The sequence below is a fragment of the Triplophysa rosa genome, unplaced genomic scaffold (assembly GCF_024868665.1).
Source record: "Triplophysa rosa unplaced genomic scaffold, Trosa_1v2 scaffold54_ERROPOS3010582, whole genome shotgun sequence".
Lineage (NCBI taxonomy): Eukaryota > Metazoa > Chordata > Actinopteri > Cypriniformes > Nemacheilidae > Triplophysa > Triplophysa rosa.
In genome coordinates, this window is record NW_026634563.1 from 129,048 (window position 1) to 153,937 (window position 24,890).

The 24,890-nt window shown below is 40.4% G+C and overlaps 1 protein-coding gene and 1 long non-coding RNA gene across 3 annotated transcripts in view; one reads left to right on the plus strand and one right to left on the minus strand.

The window, feature by feature from the left end:
• The window catches only part of cd44b (CD44 molecule (Indian blood group) b), a 29,252-nt gene extending 6,349 nt beyond the window's left edge, over positions 1-22,903 (minus strand). The window contains exons 1-5 of one of the 2 annotated variants that reach the window (XM_057328561.1): positions 22,637-22,903; positions 6,353-6,518; positions 5,932-6,062; positions 5,764-5,853; positions 5,046-5,159 (exon numbers count right to left, since the gene is read on the minus strand). In XM_057328561.1, the coding sequence (XP_057184544.1) occupies positions 5,046-5,159; positions 5,764-5,853; positions 5,932-6,062; positions 6,353-6,518; positions 22,637-22,703 (568 nt within the window). In that variant the 5' untranslated portion in view covers positions 22,704-22,903. Of the gene's footprint in view, positions 1-5,045; positions 5,208-5,763; positions 5,854-5,931; positions 6,063-6,352; positions 6,519-22,636 lie in introns of both variants that reach the window. The other variant, XM_057328560.1, reaches the window with a different exon arrangement.
• Positions 7,977-11,479, plus strand: LOC130551025 (uncharacterized). The gene is made up of 3 exons (XR_008962525.1): positions 7,977-8,155; positions 9,638-9,759; positions 11,412-11,479. It is a non-coding gene; the product is annotated as an uncharacterized LOC130551025 (long non-coding RNA).
• Positions 22,904-24,890: the final 1,987 nt, after the last annotated feature.

The following is a 24,890-nucleotide window of genomic DNA, read 5'->3' on the forward strand; positions in this document are numbered from 1 at the left end:
AAAATAGACATGCTCTGTTTGACAGAAACATGGCTAAAACCAGATGATTATATTGCTTTAAATGAATCTGTCCCCCAAGATTATTATTATAAACACGAGCCTCGTCTAAAAGGCAGAGGGGGAGGTGTCGCAGCACTTTACAATAACTCTCTTAGCATTTCCCAGAAGTCGAACTCTAAATATAATTCTTTTGAAGTCATGGTTCTTCATGTTTCAACACCTAATACTAAAGATAAAACTCTTTTTAAATTGATTCTAGCTATTGTATATAGGCCTCCAGGGCACCACACAGATTTTATTAAAGAATTTGGTGGGTTCTTATCAGAACTAGTACTGGCCGCAGATAGACTCCTTGTCGTTGGTGACTTTAACATCCACGTAGATAACGTTACAGATGCCTTAGGAATGGCTTTCAAAGACACTCTTAACTCCATGGGCATTAGTCAACATGTGTCAGGACCCACTCACCTTCGTAATCATACTTTAGATTTAATACTGTCTTACGGTATAAATGTGGACGACGTTAAAATCCTTCAGCAGAGTGAAGACATTTCGGATCATTATCTGGTATTATGTTTGCTTCACTGGCCTACGGCTGCAAATAAAACTCATTGTTACAAATATGGTAGAACAATAACTTCAACTACCAAAGATGCGTTTCTCGATAATCTGCCCGAATTGTCTCAAATCATGAGAAATAACGTTGAAGATCTTGACATTACCACTGAAAATTTTAATTCCACCTTCTCGGTAACGCTAGACAAAGTTGCTCCACTACGTTTAAAGAAGATTAAAAATGGCAGCCCCACACCGTGGTATAATGAACACACTCAGGCTCTAAAGAAAGCGGCCCGAAAAATGGAGCGCAACTTTAAGAAAACTAAATTAGAGGTATTTCGTACAGCATGGAAGGATAGTATTCGAAAATACAGGAAAGCCCTAAAAACTTCTAGATCCGCCTACTTTTCATCACTAATAGAAGAAAACAAGCACAACCCTAGGTTTTTATTTAACACGGTGGCTAAATTAACAAAAAATAAATCGTCAGTGACTTCTGATCCTGTATATCAGCATAGCAGTGATGAATTTATGAACTACTTCACATATAAAATCCAAGATATTAGAGAAAAAATTATAACAATGCAATCAGAAGTGAAACCCGCTGAACAAACTAACTACAGCGCCCTTAAGGAGAAAATGCAATTATTTTATACCGTAGATCAAGATGAGCTGTCTAAAATTATTAGATCATCTAAATCAACAACATGCATACTAGACCCTATACCTACAAATCTACTGAAAGAGATGCTCCCAGAAATTATAGATCCTCTTCTTGGTATTATTAACTCATCTCTGACATTAGGACATGTGCCTAAAGCATATAAGGTGGCTGTTATAAGGCCCCTTGTCAAAAAACCCCAACTCGACCCTAGAGAACTAAGGAACTACAGGCCTATATCGAATCTACCTTTCATATCTAAAGTTCTGGAAAAAGTAGTTTCAACTCAATTATGCTCCTTCCTCCAAAGGAATGACATCAATGAAGAATTCCAGTCTGGATTTAGAGCATGTCACAGTACAGAGACTGCTTTGATCAGAGTTACAAATGATCTGCTATTGGCGTCTGACCGAGGTTGTATCTCGTTATTGGTGCTGCTAGACCTTAGTGCTGCATTCGATACCATTGACCACAGCACACTCCTACATAGACTCGAAAATTATGTCGGCATTAAGGGAATAGCTTTGAAATGGTTTAAATCTTATTTATCCGACCGTTTTCAATTTGTAGCAATAAACAATGAGGTGTCACGCAAATCGCAAGTCCAGTACGGTGTACCACAGGGCTCAGTCTTAGGGCCTCTGCTCTTCGCATTATACATGCTACCTCTAGGAGATATAATAAAGCGACACGGAGTTAGCTTTCACTGTTATGCTGATGATACTCAACTTTATATTTCCTCGAAGCCTCATGAAACACAGCAGTTCCATCGAATAATGGAATGCATAGTCGATATAAAAAACTGGATGAGTAACAACTTTTTATTACTGAACTCGGACAAAACGGAAGTGTTACTTATTGGACCGAAAACTGCTATAAGTAACAACCAAGAATACTGTTTAACTATTGACGGATGTTCCATAAAACCCTCGTCGTCAGCAAAGAATCTTGGCGTTCTATTCGATAGTAATCTGTCATTTGAGAGCCACGTCGCCAACACCTGTAAAATTGCGTTTTTCCATCTTAAGAATATATCTAAACTACGTCATATGCTGTCAATGTCAGATGCAGAGAAGTTAATTCATGCATTCATGACATCAAGACTAGATTACTGTAATGCACTGTTAGGTGGTTGCCCTGCAGGCTTATTACAAAAACTCCAATTGGTCCAAAACGCGGCAGCTCGAGTTCTTACACGTACAAAAAAGTATGAACATATTAGCCCGGTTCTGTCAACCTTGCACTGGTTACCTATAAAGCATCGCGTTAACTTTAAAATCTTGCTTATTACCTATAAAGCCTTACATGGTTTAGCTCCTCAGTACTTGAATGAACTCCTTTTGTATTACAGTCCTTCACGTGCATTACGCTCTCAGGCGTCCTGTCAGTTGGTAATACCTAGAATTTCAAAATCAAGTGCAGGTGGTAGATCCTTTTCCTATCTAGCGCCTAAACTTTGGAATAGTCTTCCCTGCACTGTCCGGGAGGCAGACACACTCTGTCAGTTTAAATCTAGACTAAAGACGCATCTTTTTAATCTTGCATACACTACTCTTCCATAATATAAATCTTCAGAGGGTTTAGGCTGCATTAGTTAGATCAACCGGAACCAAAAACACAACTGATGTACTTGTTGCATCAAAGAGTACAGAACAGTACTCTACTCTCAGCCAGTCTTGTCTCATTGTTCCAAGGTTACCACAGCGAGCAGGATGCAGTTCATGGCCTGACCTGATGGTAGAGCGGAGAATGGGAAGTGGGGACCTGACAAGAGCTGAGATGATAGAGCTGGATAAAGAAGGACGCGGTCTCTTGACATGTCTTCACCACAAAACTTCAAATGCTATTAGATTATTAATGATAATCTTAAACTACAATTTATTTTATTATTAAGTTTATTTATTTTATTTAGCCTTGTTGTGCAAGTTCTCTGGAGCTTGTGCAGAGGCAGCAGCTTTTGCCAGAGGGGAACTGGAATCCCCTGGTTGGGCCTGGGTTCTCCTGAGGTTTTTTTTCTCGATTAGAGTTTTGGGTTCCTCGCCACCGTTTGCATACTGTTTTTGCACTATCTGCCTGACCGGGGGGGCTGCTTTAGAATCTTAAAGTTTTACTTAATTAATATTGCATATAGGAATTTATTATCTGTTATATTTGACCTGTGCTTCTCTCTCCTTTATCCTAAATGTGTGCTCTCACTGAGCGTGTGTGTGTGTGCGTACTTGTCTGTGTACGTACGTGTGTGTGTGTGTCTGTGTGTGTTGGTGTGTGTGCGTGTTGTGTGTGTGGAGTGTTTTGTGTGTGGGTGTGTCTGTCTTCTGTGTTTTCAACCTTTTCTTGTTTTTGCAGGTACAACTTTGATTGTTTTGCTTGTAGTCAATGTGTCTCATGTACAGCTGCTTTGTAACAATGAAAATTGTAAAAGCGCTATATAAATAAAGTTGAGTTGAGTTGAGATGTGCAGAGTTGTGGAAACTATAGAGGTATTAAGCTGATGAGCCATACAATGAAGTTGTGGGAAAGAGTAGTGGAAGCAAGGCTAAGGGGAGAAGTGAGCATTTGTGAGCAGCAGTATGGTTTCATGCCAAGAAAGAGCACTACAGATGCGATATTTGCTTTGAGAAGGTTGGTGGAGAAGTACAGAGAGGGTCAGAAAGAGCTGCATTGTGTCTTTGTAGATTTAGAGAAAGCGTATGACAGGGTGCCAAGAGAGGAGCTGTGGTATTGTATGAGGAGGTCTGGAGTGGCAGAGAAGTATGTTAGAGTGGTGCAGGATGTGTATGAGACGCAGTAGGACAGTGGTAAGGTGTGCGGTAGGTGTGACAGAGGAGTTCACGGTGAAGGTGGGACTGCATCAAATCGCTCTGAGCCCCTTCTTGTTTGCGGTGGTGATGGACAGGCTACAGATGAGGTCAGACAGGAATCTCCATGGACTATGATGTTTGCGGATGATATTGTGATCTGTAGTGAGAGCAGGGAGCAGGTGGAGGAAAGTCTAGAGAGGTGGAGGTTTCTCTGGAGAGAAGAGGAATGAAGGTTAGTCGCAGCAAGACAGAATACATGTGTGTGAATGAGAGGGATCCAAGTGAAACAGTGAGGTTACAGGGAGAAGAGGTAAAAAAGGTGCAGGATTTATAAGTACTTAGGGTCAACAGTCAGAGAAATGGGGAGTGTGGAAAAGAGGTGAAGAAGCGTGTGCAGGCAGGTTGGAATGGGTGGAGAAAAGTGTCAGGTCTGTTGTGTGATAAAAGAGTACCAGCAAGAATGAAAGGAAAGGTGTACAGGGCAGTAGTGAGACCAGCGATGTTGTATGGTTTGGAGACAGTTGCACTGAGGAAAAGACAGGAGGAAGAGTTAGAGGTAGCAGAGCTGAAGATGTTGAGGTTCTCTTTGGGAGTGACGAGGATGGATAGGATCAGGAATGAGTACATCAGAGGGACAGCACATGTGAGATGTTTTGGAGACAAAGTTAGAGAGGCCAGGTTGAGATGGTTTGGACATGTTCAGAGGAGGGAGAGTGAATATATTGGTAAAAGGATGCTGAGGTTAGAGCTGCCAGGCAGGAGGCCGAGAGGAAGACCAAAGAGGAGGTTTATGGATGTAGTGAAGGAGGACATGAAGGTAGTCGGTCTGAGAGAAGAGGATGCAGGGGATAGGGCTAGATGGAGGCAGATGATTCGCTGTGGCGACCCCTGAAGGGAACAGCCGAAAGGAAAAGAAGACAGTTCTTTCATCATAACTTTTGTATGTCATATTCTGCCACGTTGAAAATGATGCAAATGAACTGATGACTGAAAGAAATGTCATTTGATTAATTTGCAATCATTACCTGAGTTCTCTCTGTAAGTTTGATCAGTCTCATTGTCCTTTGTAGAACTCTGTGAGGCATTTACAGATGCAGAGCCATCATTGGTCCAATAGATTTCAGTAGACGACTCGAGGGCTGTTGTGTCATTCAGGCGTGTAATGTTAGATGTGGAGTTTTCATGATCTTGTAATGAGTTATGCAAAATAGCAAATATATGTCAAATGATGCACACATTTAAATTTGTCTAGTCTTGGAAATAAATATTAGCTTGTTGTCATCAAAAGTCTATTGTGCTACAGAAAATGTGTTCCTGCTGAGCTACAGAACATTTATTTGTGCTGAGGTACAAAAAATGTGTGTTTACTTAACTACAGGAAATGGGTTCTGGTGGGCATGGCAAGGTAGTGTGATTATTAATCTCAGTAAGTGGAAAAACTGAAAACTGAAATGCACGACTTCGCTACTATAAGTTGCTTTGGATAAAACTGTCAACATCTATTAATGTAAGTACACGATTAACACATAACTACTGCAGTTATCTGCAGAATGATTTACATTGTATACTACCATTTAAAAATGAGAAGATTCCCTTATTGAATTGAATACATTTACACCTGAATTTGAATATAGCACACAAAAAGACAACCTGTAATAACAAACCATCTATCACATCTAGGACTAAATGACTAATTTGCCATTGCCAAAAGTGTAATGTAAATGGTATTTTATACTATCATACCTGCAGATGCCAAGCCAGGGTCACCATCTGATTTCTCAGGTCCAGATAAATAAATGCCAGACAGAGCTGTACAGTTTTTTGCTGACAAATCTGTAATTCAAAATGGTTTCATTTGTAAATTGTCATGAATAAATTATGTCAACATTAGTCATGTTGCACAAACCAGACCTTTAGCATCGTAACAGAAGGCGTCAGAATAATTTCTTTCCAAAAACCTGATGCCAACTAGGTTGCCTGCACAGGATTTATGTGGTTTGTGACGAAGGATCGCTGTCCGTCTGTCGTTTATCCAGCCGTACCTGCAGAGATTATGTAATGTAATACTGAAAATTCTGTTTTATTTACATTTATGCATTTGGCAGACGCTTCTATCCAACGTGACTTACATTGCATTATACTATACATTATGTATTTAAGTATGTGCAATTTCTGGGATTGAACCCATGATCTTGGCATTGTTAGCGCCATGCTCTAACCACTGAGCTACAGGAAAGCAGATAATATGACAACAAAATCCATGTACACATGTTAATACAAAATGAATGACAATTGTGGTGGACTTAATGAAGATAAATCACTAACATCTAACCTGCACGTCTGTAAACCTGCATCATAAGCTTTTTTGACCTCCTCCATTTGTGCTAATGAAGCTGATAGATGTTTACACAAGCTCTTGGCCTCCTCAAATGTCAGACTGTAGCGTTGTCTTCCCTCCACATGAAACACTCCAACATAACTGCAGCTACGCGACCCCACTGCAGACAGAGAAACATCATATTATCAATAATAATCATAATGCTTTTTTGATCCCAATATGCATATTAACAGAAAACCTGATTCATAAAAAAAAATGCAAAAAGGCCAGCACGTGGCAGCATGGAGAGAACCTAACTTTAGAATAGACAGGAGCCACATTTATACACAGCACTAGAATAACGTTGATCAGTCCTGCATTTGAGTTCTTTACTGTTGGGTTCAAAATGCAGTATGGTTATTTACAGAGGTGACAGGATTCTCAAATGAAACTCACAGCTGTTCATTTTCTGGCCTTTTCTGAACTGCATTTTAAACTGCAAGTCCTGCTATATAAACAGTAGTAAAATGCTAAGTCATTGCAAAAAGAATCGTTTTTGTTGATGTAGATCAGCGGTTCCAATTTGGAATCGGAATCGAAAGGCCACACTGTAAAAAATTGCTGTTAAAAAACAGCCAAATTCTGACAGTAACATACTGTTTTTTGTTAAAACAGTAATATACTGTAGAAAACAATGCATCCTGGGCATTATTTTGCAGTTTAAGAAACTACTGTTAATTTACAGCCATCTGTCAACAGTAATCTACTGTTGTACTGTATGCAATGCATTGTGGGCTGTGTTAACCCCTTCAGACCCTGCTTCAATAAGAATGGACATTATGTCTTTTTTGGTTTAGACCAATAAAACTGCATGTTTCTATCATTTTAATAATACCTCACAGATTGTTTACCAAGTTAATGGTAACCTCATTGTCTTGCCCCTGTTATATTTTATTTGATTATGTTATGTTTTTCAAAAAAATCTAAAGATATTTTAGAGTTGTACAACACAGGATTTAATTTATTTAATGTCCATCCCAGTGGACATGCGGTCTTAAAAATTATAAAATGGCAGACTTTTTTGCACTCCAGCTCATTACACACAATTGGCATTTCACAAACATTGATCCCTTGATTACCAAGCACAAGCATAAATATGATCAAATCAGCCATCAAGTATACGCAGAAACCCAACAGGCACAATCAGACATATAGGGCCTATATATAGGCTACGCATGTGGTACACAGATTGAAATACTGCAAAAAAATATGTTTTTTCTATTTACTTATTGTATTACTCAGTCCTACAATAAATATGTATTTTGCTAGCATTTTTATTGTTACTTTGACTTCTATCACACTGTTTAGGTTTAAATTATAATTCACATGGTTAAAACATGCAATTTTATGTTGCTTCAGTTGGGGTTTACAGTGTTGTAGACTTGGAAAAAAAACATACAAAATCGTGAAAGATACCACAAATCCTATTTTTTACATTTGTTTCTAAATTAAAGAACAGTTAATGTCAACTGACTATTTTTGCATATCCTTTCAGCGTAGGAAAATATCAGAGGGTAAATAACAGTAATGCAGTATTTTTCTGGAGAATGAGAATTAGTTTTGTGAAATTTCGTGATTGTTTCATCGGTTCAGTAAGTTCACAATTCTTTAGCGTCCCGAATCATTTTCAGCAGGTACTTTTGGCCAGGTGGAGTTTTCCCACAAATGTCAGACTTTTCTGCCCGAAGAGGACCCACGCGAGGACCATCCGTAGCGCTTTATCTGTACCAACCTGCATTTGCATTTTCAAATTACACGGTAAAGCATTTTTTTTAAACTTTTATCGAGAATATGTGGTTCAGAAAGGGAGTATTATCAAGTAATGTTTGAAATTGCTGCCTAACAAGCTGTAGTTAGTAAGTAACTTACGCGATTTAAAAAGGGCTCGTCATCTCCGAGATATAACCCAAATGTTCGTATTTACTTGCATTTTACAGACCCCAAGTTTTATCGGCTTGTTTTGTCATCTCTGAACTTTCATAACTGTGGTTATTGCAAACTGGCTAACGTTAGTCATCTTAAACAGTCTGTTGCTAATGCTAATAACAGTAGCTGCAAATCACCACTAAACGTAATGTTTGAAATTGCGATGATTTTCCGTTTAAATGTGGCTTATGTTTGAAAGGAAAGCAAACTGATAGTTTGAGTGTTTAGCAAATACAGATTGATTTAGCATCACTTGCGTAATGATTAGACATGATGGTTGAAAAAAATGAGAGGGAAGAGAAAAATATTTTTAATGCTTTTGCGCTATCTTGCAAAACATTTGCGTTCACGCGAGAAACATTGCGTTCTCTCGCAAAGATATTTGCGTTATCTTGCAAAACATTCAAACGTCCTGTTGTCCCGCTCCGTACATTAACAATGGAGCGGTTTATAGTAGATTCCCAATAACTCGTGAGCTAAACGTTGTTATAACACAAATAACACACAATTCCTTAGATTAGGATCTACATCCCAGTCTTCCTCAAAACGAGAATATAAATTGATATCATCTGAGCAGGCGACATGGACAAGTCCAAAGGAACCGTCGGCAAAGTGACTGTAAATCCGAAAAGCGTTACTGCAAAAATAGTAATTAATAACTTAAATGTTACACACTGAATTCTCACCAAATTCAGTTTACACATTAATGCTCTCTTGCTGAATTTAAACTGGTTTTAGTTATACTAAAGTATGTAACACTGAAGTTAATGACTATTATTAGTAGCCTAATGATATTCGTGTTTTGCACTTTGCAGACGATCCCTTCGGTATTGTCTCAGCCAGCTCCAGAGATCAATAAAAGGTTTAATTTTCCACAAATTGATTTAAAGTTCATTGTTTACGTTACATAGAACGAGGTGTAATTTGTGTTATACGAACGTTTAGCTCACGAGTTATTGGTCCGGGAATCTGCGACTGTAGACCAATGTTTATGTAGCCTACGGAGCTAGTCTTAAATTCTGCCAGCGGGACATTAAACATGAAGTGTATACTGCAATGGAAACATCTGACCAATTAAATATATAGCAACATTTAAAAAAAACTAAACACGTTTATTTTCTTTTAAAAACAACCTATCTTAACTATAGCTGTTGTTACTACACTTGCTATTGGTAAACAGATGTCATTGGTTGACTCCCCGTGCTGCTTTGAGCACGATTGTGTAAACTTACTGTCATTCAGGAAACTAGCCAATTAGAGCTGTTCGCGCCCTTCACTGGTGACATACGCGATGAAGTGATGCCTGTCATTTAGTTTCAGTAGTATTGATGGTCCAGTTATATGTAAACAGCGCTGGAGACACGAAGTCGTGTGGAAGTTGCAGGCTGCTGGAAATAATCACACGCATTAACAGCTTTACCAGCGACCAGCAGAAGGTAAAAACTTGTTTTTGTATTTTCGTCTAGTGTGATGCTAATCGCGATTAGCGATATTAGCACTAACTTCAATGCTATAACATTCTACATAATATTGAGCTTAAGTAAACTTCCTCTTCTCACTAGGGCTGTCACGATTATGAAATTTGATTGACGATTAATTGTCTAATAAATCATTGCGATTATGGCGATTAATTGTCTGTTTTAGGGCTTTGGCGATTATGACGATTAATTGTCTGTTTTTGAGCTGTGACATTTAATTCTCATTCATTTTTGATTCAGCGATTGAAACGACCATATTGTTCTGAATACAAGCTATGTTTTTTTCTTGGAAATACATCGGAAAAAATTGGGTCATCATATATTTAAGGTTTAGGCTTTTACCTGTCAATAATACAACCACCAAACACTTGTAAATGAAGTAAATTGATCAGGTGTGAATTGAAGCCACCATTAACATTTGATTTCAAATTTTTTCTCACTTGCAAGACTACAGTAAAATTTTACTTGTGTGTTAATGAAATTTTGGTAGACTGGTTTTCACACTGAGATTTGCTTAAATAATATTAAATTGTACTGCAGGTAATTTGTATATGTTTTAGTTTTTTTTTTTAAGTGATGTTCTTGTTAGGGCTGTCACGATTATGAAATTTGATTGACGATTAATTGTCTAATAAATCATTGCGATTATGGCGATTAATTGTTGTTTTAGGGCTTTGGCGATTATGCGATTAATTGTCTGTTTTTGAGCTTTGACATTTAATTCTCATTCATTTTTGATTCAGCGATTGAAACGACCATATTGTTCTGAATACAAGCTATGTTTTTTTCTTGGAAATACATCGGAAAAAATTGGGTCATCATATATTTAAGGTTTAGGCTTTTACCTGTCAATAATACAACCACCAAATACTTGTAAATGAAGTAAATTGATCAGGTGTGAATTGAAGCCACCATTAAACATTTGATTTCATTTTTTCTCACTTGCAAGACTACAGTAAAATTTTACTTGTGTGTTAATGAAATTTTGGTAGACTGGTTTTCACACTGAGATTTGCTTAAATAATATTAAATTGTACTGCAGGTAATTTGTATATGTTTTAGTTTTTTTAAGTGATTGTGTTGTGGTGGTACATTTACAAGTATTACCATGCTTTAGTCAATATATACAATAATATGAATATGCGGCACTACAGCTCCTATGTCTTCTATAGAATGTGCGAATAAATGCGTATGATCTGAAACATGCGTATGAGGTTCAAACAATAGCGATAACGATTTTTATAACTGAAACCCTAGTTTGTACTTTCAAGTATTACCAGCTTTAGTTACAATAAATACACTAAAATATGAATATGCAGATGCACTACAGCCCCCCTAGTGTCTTCTATAGAGATGTGCAATAATTGCGATGATCTGAAACCATCGCGATGAGGTCAAACAATCGCGATGAGACGATTATTTAATAATCTGACAGCCCTACTTCTCACACGTTTTTTCTTTAAGTACACAGAAATATATGATAAGATTTCTGGTACCACCTGGTAAGTATTGTAACGTTAGATTTCTTTCTGACTTTCTTTTGCATTCCATTTTCAACACTAATTTCAACAATAACTGTTAATGATAAAACATTTGCTCTCATTTTTTAGATGAAGGGAAGAAAAGCTACCCAGGCACCCAAACTCCATCAGTAGTAAGTGTTTAAACATTCGACCTGAGTATTTGTATTATGTTGTTATTAACAATTGTGTAATATTATGTATGCTTAATACTGTTATAATGTAACTCTGTAACCGTTTGGGTTACGTATTTCTGGGTTAAAACAACAAAATAAGGGACTTTTTATTTTCTAACTCTTACAATAACAATCACGTACAGTTAAACATTTACATCATTTGTAAAGAAAAATTGTCCATTCCTTTAAACTGGTGACTTGTTTTGCTGATTTAATGATGGAAGTTATAAGACTTACATTTAAGTTAGCATTGCAACTTGTAACTTGTTTTCTAACAGTATACTCTGTATTCACATTGCCTAATGTATAATGATGGCAGATTTAGTCCTTTATCTAACGTTACTACATTGCATATTTGCCACAGACTCATTTACTTTTTTGTGGTATGTTTTTACTTATGGTATGATTTACTTATTCTGACAGTTTGATGTTTGTCCGAATATACTATCAAAACTTCCTCCAATATCTATTTGTGACCCTGTGTAAATGTTTTCAACACCTCTTGAAACTGTTTTGTATTTCTCCAGGATTAAAAGTTTGTTTTATAAGAATTTGATGAATGTATTGTATGGGGATGTACTTATTATTTACTTTATTATATTCAACCATTTGTTTAAAGCGTATACTGTAATTCTGTACTGTAAAGACGTTAATCATTGTGTATTTCGAGTGTACTTTTACAAATTATGGTGATTGTGTTCATATGATTAATATGTTTACCTAAATAAAATGTTATTCTACAATGCTAAACATGTGTTTTTCATTTTATTGACAGTATCTGACTAGTAATTCATGGCCAATATCTGTAAAGTTGCAGAACATTAAGTGCATTTACTGTATTAAAAGTATTTGACTGAAAAAATTCAGGAAAGAAACTGTAAAATAACAGTGTTTTTCTGCAGAAATTTAGTACTTTCACATAGTTTAAGGAGGTTTATGATTATAATTCAGAAAAAAAGCATAAAATAACAGTATTTTTATGTAAAACCTTATGTGCAGTCACTTTATTGAAGGTGTTTGATCATAATAATTAAGGAAAAGTCTGTGAAATAACTGTGTTTCCCTGTAAAACATTTAAAGAAAAATTACGTAAATGTAATGTTTTTCCCCATTATTTAATTTACGGAGTTTCATCTTAATTTTATGGTTTTTGTTTGGCAGCCACTGCTGCCAGTGCTTTGACCGTTTTTTTACGATATTTTGTTTACAGTGTATAGTAAGAATAGTTTAAGTATAGTATTTGTATTTAAAACCACAAGAACCACAAATTAAAAGTTTAACCATGATGTAGTTCAACTATGGTAATACAAATTGTAATAAATCAGAAAAATCATTGTTCTATGTGTATATATATACACAAAATGGTGCTCATAAATATATATATATATATTTTGCAAACAAGTCAAAATGACCATACAGGTTGATATCTAAATGTTTTACTTCAACTGTGGAATTGAAACTGGGAATCGATAAGAATCGAAATCGATAAGCAGATTCGTAATTGGAATCGGAATCAATAAAATTCCCAACCACGGTTATTTCATATGCCAGCAAGGTTTCATAAAATAAAGTAAATAAAGTGATATTTAGGCTATGTAATGCGGTCAGCCGTTATAAATCGTGGTCAGGGGCGGACTTACCATTAGGCAAAGGTAGGCAGTCACCTGGGGCCCCCGAGCTACCAGGGGCCTCCAAAAGCAAGGGGTAGACTTAACCAATAAGCCGTGTCAGTAGCCATGTAGAGCCCCAAGTAATCATCCAAATAGTCGAGATATCCCATAATGTTTTACGTTATTACATCTGTACGAAGGCACTGCCCCCCCCCCCCATTATAGATTAGAGTGGACCATTCCCTTAGCACCGTATATGCGCGAGACGAGTTCAACACTAGCTAGAGAAAGTTAGCGAAGCGGCGGAATTAGTAGAACTGCCCACAGCGAGAGTGTCACTGAGTGGTACATTAGCTGCTAAACGAAGTTAAAGTCGCAGGGAAATAAAATGACAAAGAAACGCAGCTACACCAGCGAAGAGGAAAAAAGACGATTCACAAAACATTGTTGCCAAAGTTTCCCCACACAAACTCCACCGCTCCTCCTACAGCAGCAGCACCTCTCTCTCCCACCGGACAGCACTGTCCCGGCCACGAGCAATGATAATGTGCCGGTGAGTATTTCTCCATGAACACCGACAACACAGTTATAATGACTGACGACCAAAACTATGTATCGAAAAATTGACTGACGACCAAAACTAAGTATAGAAAAATACTGAAATAAATGTGCTTTGGTGCTGAAATTCAATATTTGAAACTATGTATCACCACAAGTCATATTTCACGCCATTTCCCTTCTTTCATTAACATATCAAAGCTTTAAATATGCTTTGTCTTGCGAATCGCGATGACATCCTGAAGAGGTAAAACATTGCCAGCATTTAAAATATAACAGCAGAGGATCCAACGCCCCCGAGCCCCAACTACAATATTTAAAATTACTCTTATTTTATCGCTCAGGCATACGTGTCAACATCTGTTTAAATGTTTTATTACGTGAACCGCAAGAGCAAAGTTTGTGGCGACTGAAATTTAAAGGCTCTGGTAACTGCAACAGTCTTGTGAACAACAGTGAACACACGTACACCCAGAGCAAAGGTCATCAACCCCAACATTCTTAACATTTAACCCATCCAGAGAGTAGTGAACACGCACAGCAAGTGGTGAACACATGTACACCCGGAGCAGTGGGCAGCTATCAAGGGGAGCAAGTAGGGGTAAGGTGCCTTGCTCAAGGGCACCTCAGTCGTTACCCGCCGGCCCTGGGAATCGAACCGGCAACCTTCTGGTCATAAGTCCAACTCTCTAACCATTAGGCCACGACTGCCCCATTTTGGTTTAATTTCCATAATAACAGTGGCATTAGACACTGCATTCTTAACAATTGTGCAGAACAACTAGAAGATATATTTTGTTTTATTTTTAGAATGTCATTGTGTCTTTATAAGGTTCCTCATCTTTGGAAGGGATCTATTATTGTACCTCTGCCAAAGATTAAGTCATCAAAATCCTTAAATGAGTATAGGCCAGTAGCACTCACCTCTCTGATTATGAAAGATGCCCTGTTGACCATGGTGCATGGACATTTACATCTGTTTTAGTTTGCCTACAGGCCAGGCAGGGTTGTTGAGGATGCGATAAGTACTTTACTAAATATGGTTTTAACACATCTTGAGGGGGTAAAGTCCTTCGTGTGGTTAGTTTTATTGACTTTTCATCAGCTTTATATTGCATCCAGCGTTATATTTTAGCAGAAAAACTAAGGAGTGTTCATAATATTGATTCAGAGCTGATATGTAGGCTGATGGTTTTATTTACTTATAGGCCTCAACATTTAATGGTAAATGTTATTTTTCTGATTTTCTTTTTTCTTCCACTGGGTCACAGCAAGGATGTTTTCTATCACCTCTTTTATTTATGCTTTATACAAATTAGTGTCAAAGTTTAAGTTTGTGTTTGATTCTGTGATTGTTTCCCTCCTAAAGAATGGTTCTGTTTTGGTAGATTTTATTGATTAGTTTAATTCTTCCTTTTTGGAAATGAATGTATTTAAAACCAAAGAGATGATTATAGAAAATAAAAAGGGGTTAATCTATCCTGTGGTCATAAATGACCATGCCAAGGAAGTTGTACATCTGTATAAATACCTTGGTACTGAAATAGACAAGAAGTTTACTTTTGAAGCCCACATGGATGCTGTGTGTAAAAAAGTTCAGGTCACTGAATCTTAAAGGGGTCATTTTACGCGGCTAAAACGAATATTATTGTTTGCGTTAGATGTATTACAATGTGTATACACGATTTAAGGTTAAAAAAACACTGTATTTTCCACATACCGTGGATGTTTGTATCTCCTCTTAGCCCCGCCTCTCTGAAACACGAGGATATTTTACAAAACTCATCGCTCTGAAAAGCGAGGTGTGCTATGATTGGCCAGTTCACTACTGCAATTGTGTGACGGAAATGTAACGCCTCTTACCATATTCGGAACATCAGGTTTCAAAGCTAATGAATGACAGGTGATAAAATGGCATACAGAGTTTGTGTAAGAGAGAAAGCTCGCATTACTGCAGGAATGGTAACATGATAAATAAGCGCTTTGGCCCTTTAAGATCAACCAGTGATACGCCATGTCTCGTCACGACTCAACAAAGACAATAAACCCCATTATAAACACGACATGTGTTGCCTCTAGTTGGGACATTATTACTGATTATTAGGACTTATGTTGTCTTTTTCACGTTGCGCGCGTCTGCATTTGCAGATCACAAACACACGACCAACTCAACTCGCGTTAGTCCGTAACAAAGTCTTTTAAATGAAAATATACTTACAGGCTGTGAATATGAAGCGCCAGACTGTCCTCGCGGAGTTTTAACCAATGGAATTGCCCCACTTTTTAACAGAAGCTGCCGTGCATGGCCGGTCTTGATTGCTCCCCAGATTAGTGAAGCAATCGTCGTTAAAATGCTCTGCACAAACTAGCACTTTTTCATTGTACTTCTCTGGAACAGTGTTGAAAATAAAATGTAACCATTCGTTTTTTGTTTACTCATCTCTTGGCAGAGAAAACAAAGAGGCTTTCTTTTGGCAACGGAACACACAGCATCTCAACGACATGGCTGCTCCGTTACGAGACCACCCTCATTACTTGCGTGTAGATTTGGGTGGTTTTAGTAAAATCACTCCACGAGCTGACGTCAAGTTGTGGGGGTGTGGTTACACGAGGCGTTTCAGGCAGGTCTGGGTGAGCATTCGCTTCTAGATAAAATACATCTTTTTGTTCCGACACTTAAATTTTTGCAATTTCACGTGTCTAATACATGCATGGGCAACTTATAACACACAAAAGACAAAGAAAAACACGTACTTCCGGCGAATGGCTCCTTTAAAAGTAAAAATAGTTTGCGGGGTATTGTTAAAGTGTGTGGTAGGATTGTACGCACCAACTTGACGCGATTTTGAAGAAGGCTGAGATCATATTAGTGATTCTAGCCTGCTGCTATTAGACTTTTAAATTAATTTCCAATTAAGTGTTTATGGAAGTCATTGTTATTGTGTTTTTTTGCGTGAGTCTTGTTTTTGTAGAGGATTTTCTGCTGGCTGTGAAAAAAAGCCCCCAGGGGATGATAAAGTTGACCTAACCAAACCCTTCATGAAAACCTAGTCCCGAACGTTTCTTCTCCAACAGGACAATGACAAGCACACAGCTAAAACTATGCAAGAGTGTGTCACAGTTACCAGTTGCAGTGCCCTTCATGCTCCACCAGAGGGGATTCTTATCCAACACTCGGACTATCATTCACACTACATTTCACATAAGTCATTGCCTGGACTCATTGTTTAATCACTTCCACATGTTTCTTGTTATCTGTTTGGTTCCCTCTATTTGAACCTGGTTCCCTTTCTGTCGACGTTGTGTCGAGCTGACAGATGGGGTTCGTCCTTGAGAACCAATCGCTTCCGACTTCTCTAGAAAAGGCCAATGAAAATTGGCGAATGAAATTTGCATGCCAGACTCCACCCCCGGATATCCGGGTATAAAAGGGAGACGGCGTGCTGCATTCATTCACCTTTTGTTCTTCGGAGCCTTCACACTGATCGACTTCGAGACTTCAAACTCTACGCCGAATTACTGCTGGAATCTTACGACGTGGTGCAGCGGACGGTCCCTTCCTGCAGCGACTTCCCCTGGGCGTCTCGGCAGTGTCAGAAGTGTTTGAGTTTTTTTCTCTAAAAGAGCAAATTTCTGCAAAGGGTGCAACTCTAAAAGGTGCAACTCACTCATGGAGGAGGGGGACGGACATGATGTCTGCTTCCAGTATGCTGGGGCAGACATTGTGGATACGTCCTGCCCGCACTGCGGGCAGTTGACGATTCAGACGTTGCATCACGGGTGGCTGTGTTCCCACGGGACTCAGCCACCACCTCGTCTGCTCCCCGTTCCGTGACGGCAGGACTACGGCCCTGCCGTCCGCTACGGCAAGCAGCGAGGGTGATAAGAGGGTTACTGTGAGCATTAATCCACCGCCACTGGCTCACGGACCGTTCGCACCTCCTCTCGCTCGTCTGACCACTCAGGCGGCCCCCCCGGAAGAGACATCGAAGAGGAGACCATCGCCCCGTCAGCAGCCGTGGCGAAAGCAGAAGCGGCCCTCATGGGAAGACCCCAGGGAGATCGAGAATACCATCGGGTCCGACCCCAGCCATTCCATCGCTGGGTGGTCGATCCGGGATGGTTCCTGCCCCGTCCTAACAGCCCACTCTCTTAAGAGTTTCCTCTCTCTCTGGGTGTTTATCACAGCCGCTCTCACCCTCTACAACACGGTGTTCGGCAACTCGACATTGCGTCACGGCGAGACCCAATGTCGAGGATAATCAGCAGCCCTCAGCACTCTCAGTCGACAGTGCGTTGTGCTGCATTATCGCCAGGCAGGTAAGTCAGCAGAGCTGATCTCCACCCCCTGGGAGGTTGATGAAGCAGATCGTACCCCTAGACCTGGTCTCGGCCCCTGGGAGCCTGACTAGAGCCCCAAACCGTCACGGTGGCTACAGGATACGATCCTTCTCGGCTACGCGATCTAACTCGTCAGACGCTCGCTCAAGTTCGGGGCATCCTCCCAACCTCAGTCAGAGGCTAGGATGCTCCCGTACTTTGGGCCAGGGTCACCACCCCTCTGGCAAGCGATTGTGCTCATCCCTCTAGCCGAGATTTTCAACGGGTTTTGCAGCCCGTACTTCATCGTCCCCCAAAAAAGGGGGGGGGGGTTGCTAGATCTGCGTACCCTGAACAGGCACCTACTCAAGCTGCCGTTCAGGATGCTCACGCAGAAGCGCATCCTGGCGTCTACCAGATGTCAGGATTGGTTCATGGCAATCGACCTGAAGGACGCTTACTTTTATGTCTCGTTTTCGAGGGCGAGCATATCAGTACAGAGTCCTCCCTTTCGGTCTGTCCTTGTCCCCATGAGTCTTCACGAAGATGACCGCCCTCACCGCCTCATCCGCGCTCCGTACCCTCTTGCGACCTAGGTGGTGGGCCTCAAGAGGCCCCCCCTTCGAGCCCTCAGAGCTGCCGCTCTTTCTCACCTCACGATAAAGACGGCTCTCCTGATGGCGCTCACCTCCAAGAGGGTAGGGGACCTACAAGCACCCTCCGTGTCCACAGATTGCCTAGAACTCGGGCCCGGTGATTCTCACGCAGTGGCCCTTATGGTGCCAGGTGGCTTCTCGCTGTTAGAGAATCAAGGCCTCCGCCCATGATGGCCGGTGGCAGGGGCTTCCCACCTTTTCCTAAAAAGCTCTGGGACCCCCTACCTCTCCACTGGACGGTTACAATTTCGCGCTAGCGCTCACGTCTGACTCGCCCAGGCCAGTCAGCGTCGCTCCTCTAGAGATCGTGATGCGGCACAGCGCTGTGGCGTTTTCCATAGGAACCCCATCTTTCGGCTTGACACAACGTCAACAGACCGACAGAAAGGGAACGTCTTGGTTACGGATGTAACCTCAGTTCCCTGATGGAGGGAACGAGACGTTGTGTACTTCTTGCCACAACACTGGCCGCCCGCCGCAGCGGTCGAGGGATGCTCAGGCTCCTCAGACCAAAAGGTGAATGAATGCAGCACGCCGTCTTCCTTTTACACCCGGATATCCGGGGGCGGAGTCCGGCATGCAAATTTCATTCGCCAATTTCATTGGCCTTTTCTAAACTAGTCAGAAGTTGATAGGTTCTCAAGAGCGAACCCCATCTGTCGGCTCGACACAACGTCTCGTTCCCTGCATCAGGGAACTGAGGTTATATCCTTAACCAAGACGTTTTCACAGTCAATGAGTACGTTCACGTGCACAAAATAAACGGATATCTATCAAAAATCTGCTTATAAAAGAAACCTGTTTTCACATGTTTACATGCATATTAATAAACCGGCTACGCAGAAAACCACGTTTACATGGAAATTTGAGATTTGCCAGGTTTCTGGTGTGCAGTGACGTCACCATCGATAGTCTGTTTAGTAATAAATAAATAAAAAGCAGTAAAATGGTCAGAAGCTGTGTTTTTATATCTCTTCTTGTTGTCCGCAGAACCGGCATATGCAACAATTGTTCTTCATTTTGACGTTTCTACATCAACTGCATGATTCGAGAGCAGACTTTTATGAGTTATTTTAATATTACTTCCGTTTGGGACTTTTACTATTGCGCTGTCAGAAATGCTCACATAAACAAAACTGAGAGAAAACCGGTAAAGGCGTTTACATGCAGTGTGAAATCGGAGTAATGGGCAAAAAACACCTCTGCCGAACAGGTTTTGCTTATGCCGTTTATAAGCTTTCCATGATAAAAGAAAACCATTTAACGTGTTTCCATGACCTTACTTGTTATCAACTTATTAAACATAATCGGAGTAAGACTGTGCATGTAAACGCACTCATTCATTGCTTGGTATTGTGTTTATGTTACAGTTGCTTTTGTTCATCCTGTTCTCTGTTTTGCCCTGGGTTTTTTATATTGTTTGGCCTGTCACTCCAATGTGTATGACCTGTGCCTACTCTTGGATTTGCCTGTGGATTACCCCTTTAATAAACTGCATTTGGATCCTCACCTCTGAGCCTGTGCAACCTGTGACAGAGTGACTTATGGACAACTCTGTCAGTGTACTTGAATGGTCCAGCCAGTGCTTGGGCTTGAACCTAACTGAACATCTCTGTAGAAACCTGAAAATGTCAGTTTACTGATGGTCCTCAGCCAACCTGGTAGTTTGAGAGAATCTGAGGAAACGAACAGCAGGAAATTGCCATTGATGTGTAAAGTTTGTCAGATCAAACCCCAAAATACTTCAGGCTGTAAAGGTTTTTTTTTTACCAAGAACTGAGTAAAGGGTATGAATATTTTGCAATGTACTCGTTTTCTTTTTTACATTTTTTCCCAAAGTTGTCTCAAATCTTTGCTTCGTCATTATGGTGTATAGCAGGGGTCTTCAACTACTTTTCTTTGAGGGCCAGACTCCAAATGTATAAATAGGATGCGGGCCAGTTTTTTTTACCATATCCTCATTTCTTATGTTATTTTGTATTTCTGTTATTTATTTCGTTTTGTTCCTTTTATACTGTTTTTGTTGCTGTTACTTATAGGCCATATATTAAAACATGCACACAAATATTGCATCCAGTATTTGTGCCTTTTCATGATATTAAATTAAAAGGGATATTGTCTTTTTAACTGAATTTTATATTCCTTAATGCATTACTTTACCCAAAAATTGCTACTAATTTACTCACCCACAGTTCTCCAGTACATCCAAGATGTGGGTGGCATTGTTTTTTCAAGAAGATATTTCTGAAGATATTTGGTTGAATTAATTAAAGTTAAATCAATAAAAGTAAAAAACGCAAATACATTCAACACAAAAGTAATCCATGCCCCTTGTGACGTTAAATAAGCGTCTTATAAAGCGAGTCAATTGATCTGTGCAAGAAACTGAACGCTATGATCACATCTTCGGGTGAAATCCGATCGCATTCATGCGCCCCACGCACTTATAGGGCAGAGCCTTTGTATAGTGCGAGTTCTGGGGGAGTTGAGCAGCTGTTTTTCGTAAATATAGCCATTATTCATAATGAATGCAGTATTAAAAACAACACCGTTTTCCCCTTATCTGAGACAACCGTTCACGTGGTGTACCCTTCCTACAGTTAGCCTACTTTCAAGAGCACAAAACGCGTTTTAGACCGCGACCTATCGCGTGCGCAAACCGACTGCCTGTGGCTGTGCAATGCATTGCTGATTATTACGTTGTAAATAACATTAAGTTTCTTGGACTGACCGATCAAATAGCTTTATAAGACGTAAATCATTATGAGCCGCGGGAATTACTTTCGTTTTGAATGTAGCAGCGTTTTGGACATTTAAAGATGTGGCGTCTCAGGAAGACGTGCATTTTAAGCACACCGTTTTTAAAGTCTCTCCACTTATTTGAAATGTTAAGGCGGGCCAGGTAAAGATGATCGACTAGCCCTGGTGTATAGAGTATAGATTCATGTGAAAAAGTAACTTGAATTAGTTTAACATAAGACAGCAACATAACAAAATGTGGAAAAAATGAAGGGTGGTCAATACTTTTTATTTACACTGTATATAATCATATCCCTCGTATATAGCATGCCATGTTGCACTATTTCATTCTCATATTCATATGTAATATACTTAGATCCATTCTCCTTATATTATCATATTGGAATTGTAAGTATTCATTCTTAATTCTGCAGTTGATTAGCTCTTATATTTTAAAGTATTATTCTTTTTAATTTCTCTTATTTCAAATTGTGTAAAGAAAAAATTGCAATAATACCATGTATCTTAATATCGTATATTCTCTTTAATTTTTCCCCTAGTATTATTTTTATTATTTTTTTTATTATGATGTATGTAAACCTGCTTTAACGCAATGAAAATGTTCTTGTTATGGTTATTCGAATGGGTTTGGTGAAGAACCTGCTAAAATATAATTAATTTCTTTGATCGGTTCCATGTCTCTCTGTTTGCGAGAGTGCATGTTATCATAGCAGATGGCGATATGCGCATAAGATAAAATCAACTTCTTGTATTTAGGGGTGTTGGACAGAGGGTGATAGTGGAAGTGAGTAACAGGGGCCCTTGGCAGGGGCCCAAGATGATATACTGATTATCCATAATATTTAAATAACAACATAGTTATAATAATTAGCAAAACAAAATTTTCCATTCGTAAAAATGAGAAATGTTCTCTGTTTGCCATCCCATGTTAGCGATTCCTCATCAAAATAAAATGGTAAAATGTTTGGTCTTGTAGTCCAACGCTGTCGGTTACATACAGCTTGTTCATAATTCATAAGTTAATAGTTAGCAGCATTTATCAGGTAAGTTAATGCACATACTGTAAAATAAAGCACAGCCAAAATCAGACCCGTTCATTGTTTACACTCAGGCAGATGAGGAACAGTGCTGCCATCCTTTCATTCCTCAGGGCCCTCAATTTAAAAAATTCACATTAGTCTACCTACAGTCAAAGACAAATAAACAGACAGCCTTTCCCTCTTGGGTTTTCTTACCTGTTAAATTCTCGGATCTGGAAGAAGAAAGAAAACCAAAGATGGCTGCCAAAAACATTATCCACATCCTGATGTTGTGTATGAGCAGTGAGACTGAAGAAGTTTAAAGTTCAGAAGCAGGTTCGATTTATAATATTCCTCACAAAGTGTCTGTTGTAAGTTTGCAGTATTGCTTGATATATTTTATAGTATTAATAGAGATCTGGATGAGGAGAGAATATAAAGAGAGAAGGTGGAGTATGTATGGGCACACCCTTCTACATTTCCCATAACCGCTTCAACCCACATCTTCCCTGAATGCTCATCTCTCTCTCTCAACCCGGTATCAAGACTAAAGGCGCAGGTATACTTGACTTTCCACATCCATGTCCGTCTCGTGCACAAATATAACATCGTAAATAGCACCACAGAAAACAGGATAATTATGAATACTGTTACACAACAGCAACCAACATGCTATGAAAATGGTAATCGAGAACATGATTTCACCATTATTACTGTAACAATATATATATATATATATATATATATATATGACCAACCTATATATATATATATGTTGTACCATGTTCATGACCAACACATACATTTTCCTGGAGATGAAAATTCAAGTTTGTTCAGTCTATTCAGATATTTTTCATTGCGCCTTTTATTCCATTCCGAATCATAATTAAATGTAATTTCACACACCAACACTTTTTCAAAATAACTGAGGCAACTGAGGTTGTGTTGAGAGACAGACTGGGGTTTGATCTTGAGAACCTATCATCTCCGAGAGGAATTTTAAAATGCCAATGGGCTTGGCGAATGGCACACTCACGCCAGTCCCGCCCCGTGCATACGGGTATAAAAGGAAGATGGCGGCGTCATTCATTCACCCTATGGACTGAGGAACCTGAAAGTATCCTAGTATAGGGGTCCACCTGAGCAGGGGCGACTCTACCAGTACTGGACTTCGTTCCAACAGACCGCTCCACCTGGTCTGATTACCATAATGCCAAAAATGTTTAGTGATGAATGGAATGCCTGTACTTCGCCCTAAGGGGGAGGAAGTAGGGAGGCTAGATAGCGCGCTAGACTCACCTGGAGAGGGGAGAAGGCGCTTTCGCAGGCGTACGCCCAAACCAGATGCCGGTAGCGTGTAAGACACAGGCAGACACTGGTTCCACGCGGAGGTTGTAAAACCTCGCGAAGGTACTGGGCATAGCCCAACCCGCAGCAATGCAAATGTCTGCCAGAGAGGCGCCCTGAGCCAGTGCTCACGAGGAGGCCATACCCTGAGTAGAATGGGCTCTCACTGCCAGCGGGCACGGGCGATCTTGGGACTGGTATGCCAAAGCAATGGCATCCACAATCCAGTGTGCCAATCTCTGTTGGGAGACCCATAGCAGACAAAGAGCTGCTCAGAGTTTCTAAGGCTCTGCATGCGGTCCAAGTAGAGGTGCAGTGCGCGTACTGGACACAACACGTTGGAGGTTGGGTCTTCCTCCCCAGAGGGGAGCGCGTGCAGGTTCACCACCAGGTCCCGGAAGGGAGTGGTGGGAACCTTGGGCATGTAACCGGGCCCGAATTCTAGGCACCCATGGGACACGGAGAATGCCTGGAGGTCCCCCACCCTCTTGATAGAAGTGAGCGCCATCAAGAGTGCCGTCTTCATCATAAGATGAGGAAGACTGGCGTCTCTGAGGGGCTCGAAAGGGGCCGTACCAAGGCCCTGCAAGACCACATTAAGGTCCCAAGAGGGTCCGAAGCGCGGTCGAGGTGGATTCACCCTTCTCACGCCCCTAAGGAACCTGGTGACCAGGTCATGTTGCCAGAGAGACTTACCCTCCACGAGATCGTGATGAGCGGCAATAGCGGCTACATACACTTTCAACGTGGATGGGTTGAGGTTACTCTCTAGTCTCTCTTGTAGGAAGGCCAACACTGACCTGATCGAGCAATTCCGTGGGTTCTCCCCGTGGGAAGAACACCAGGGCGAGAAGAGATGCCACTTATAAGCGTATAGATGCCTAGTGGCAGAGGCTCTAGCCTGCAGGACAGTCTCTCTGACCGCCAGCGGCAAGCCCCTCAAGGTCTCCTCATCCCGTCCAGGGGCCAGACATGGAGATTCCAGAGGCCTGGCTTGGGGTGCCACACCATGCCCTTCCCCTGTGACAGAAGGTCCTTCGTCAGGGGAATCGGCCAGGGGGACTTTCATCAGAGCCACCAGGTCAGAGAACCAAGTCTGGTTGGGCCAGTAAGGCGCAACTAC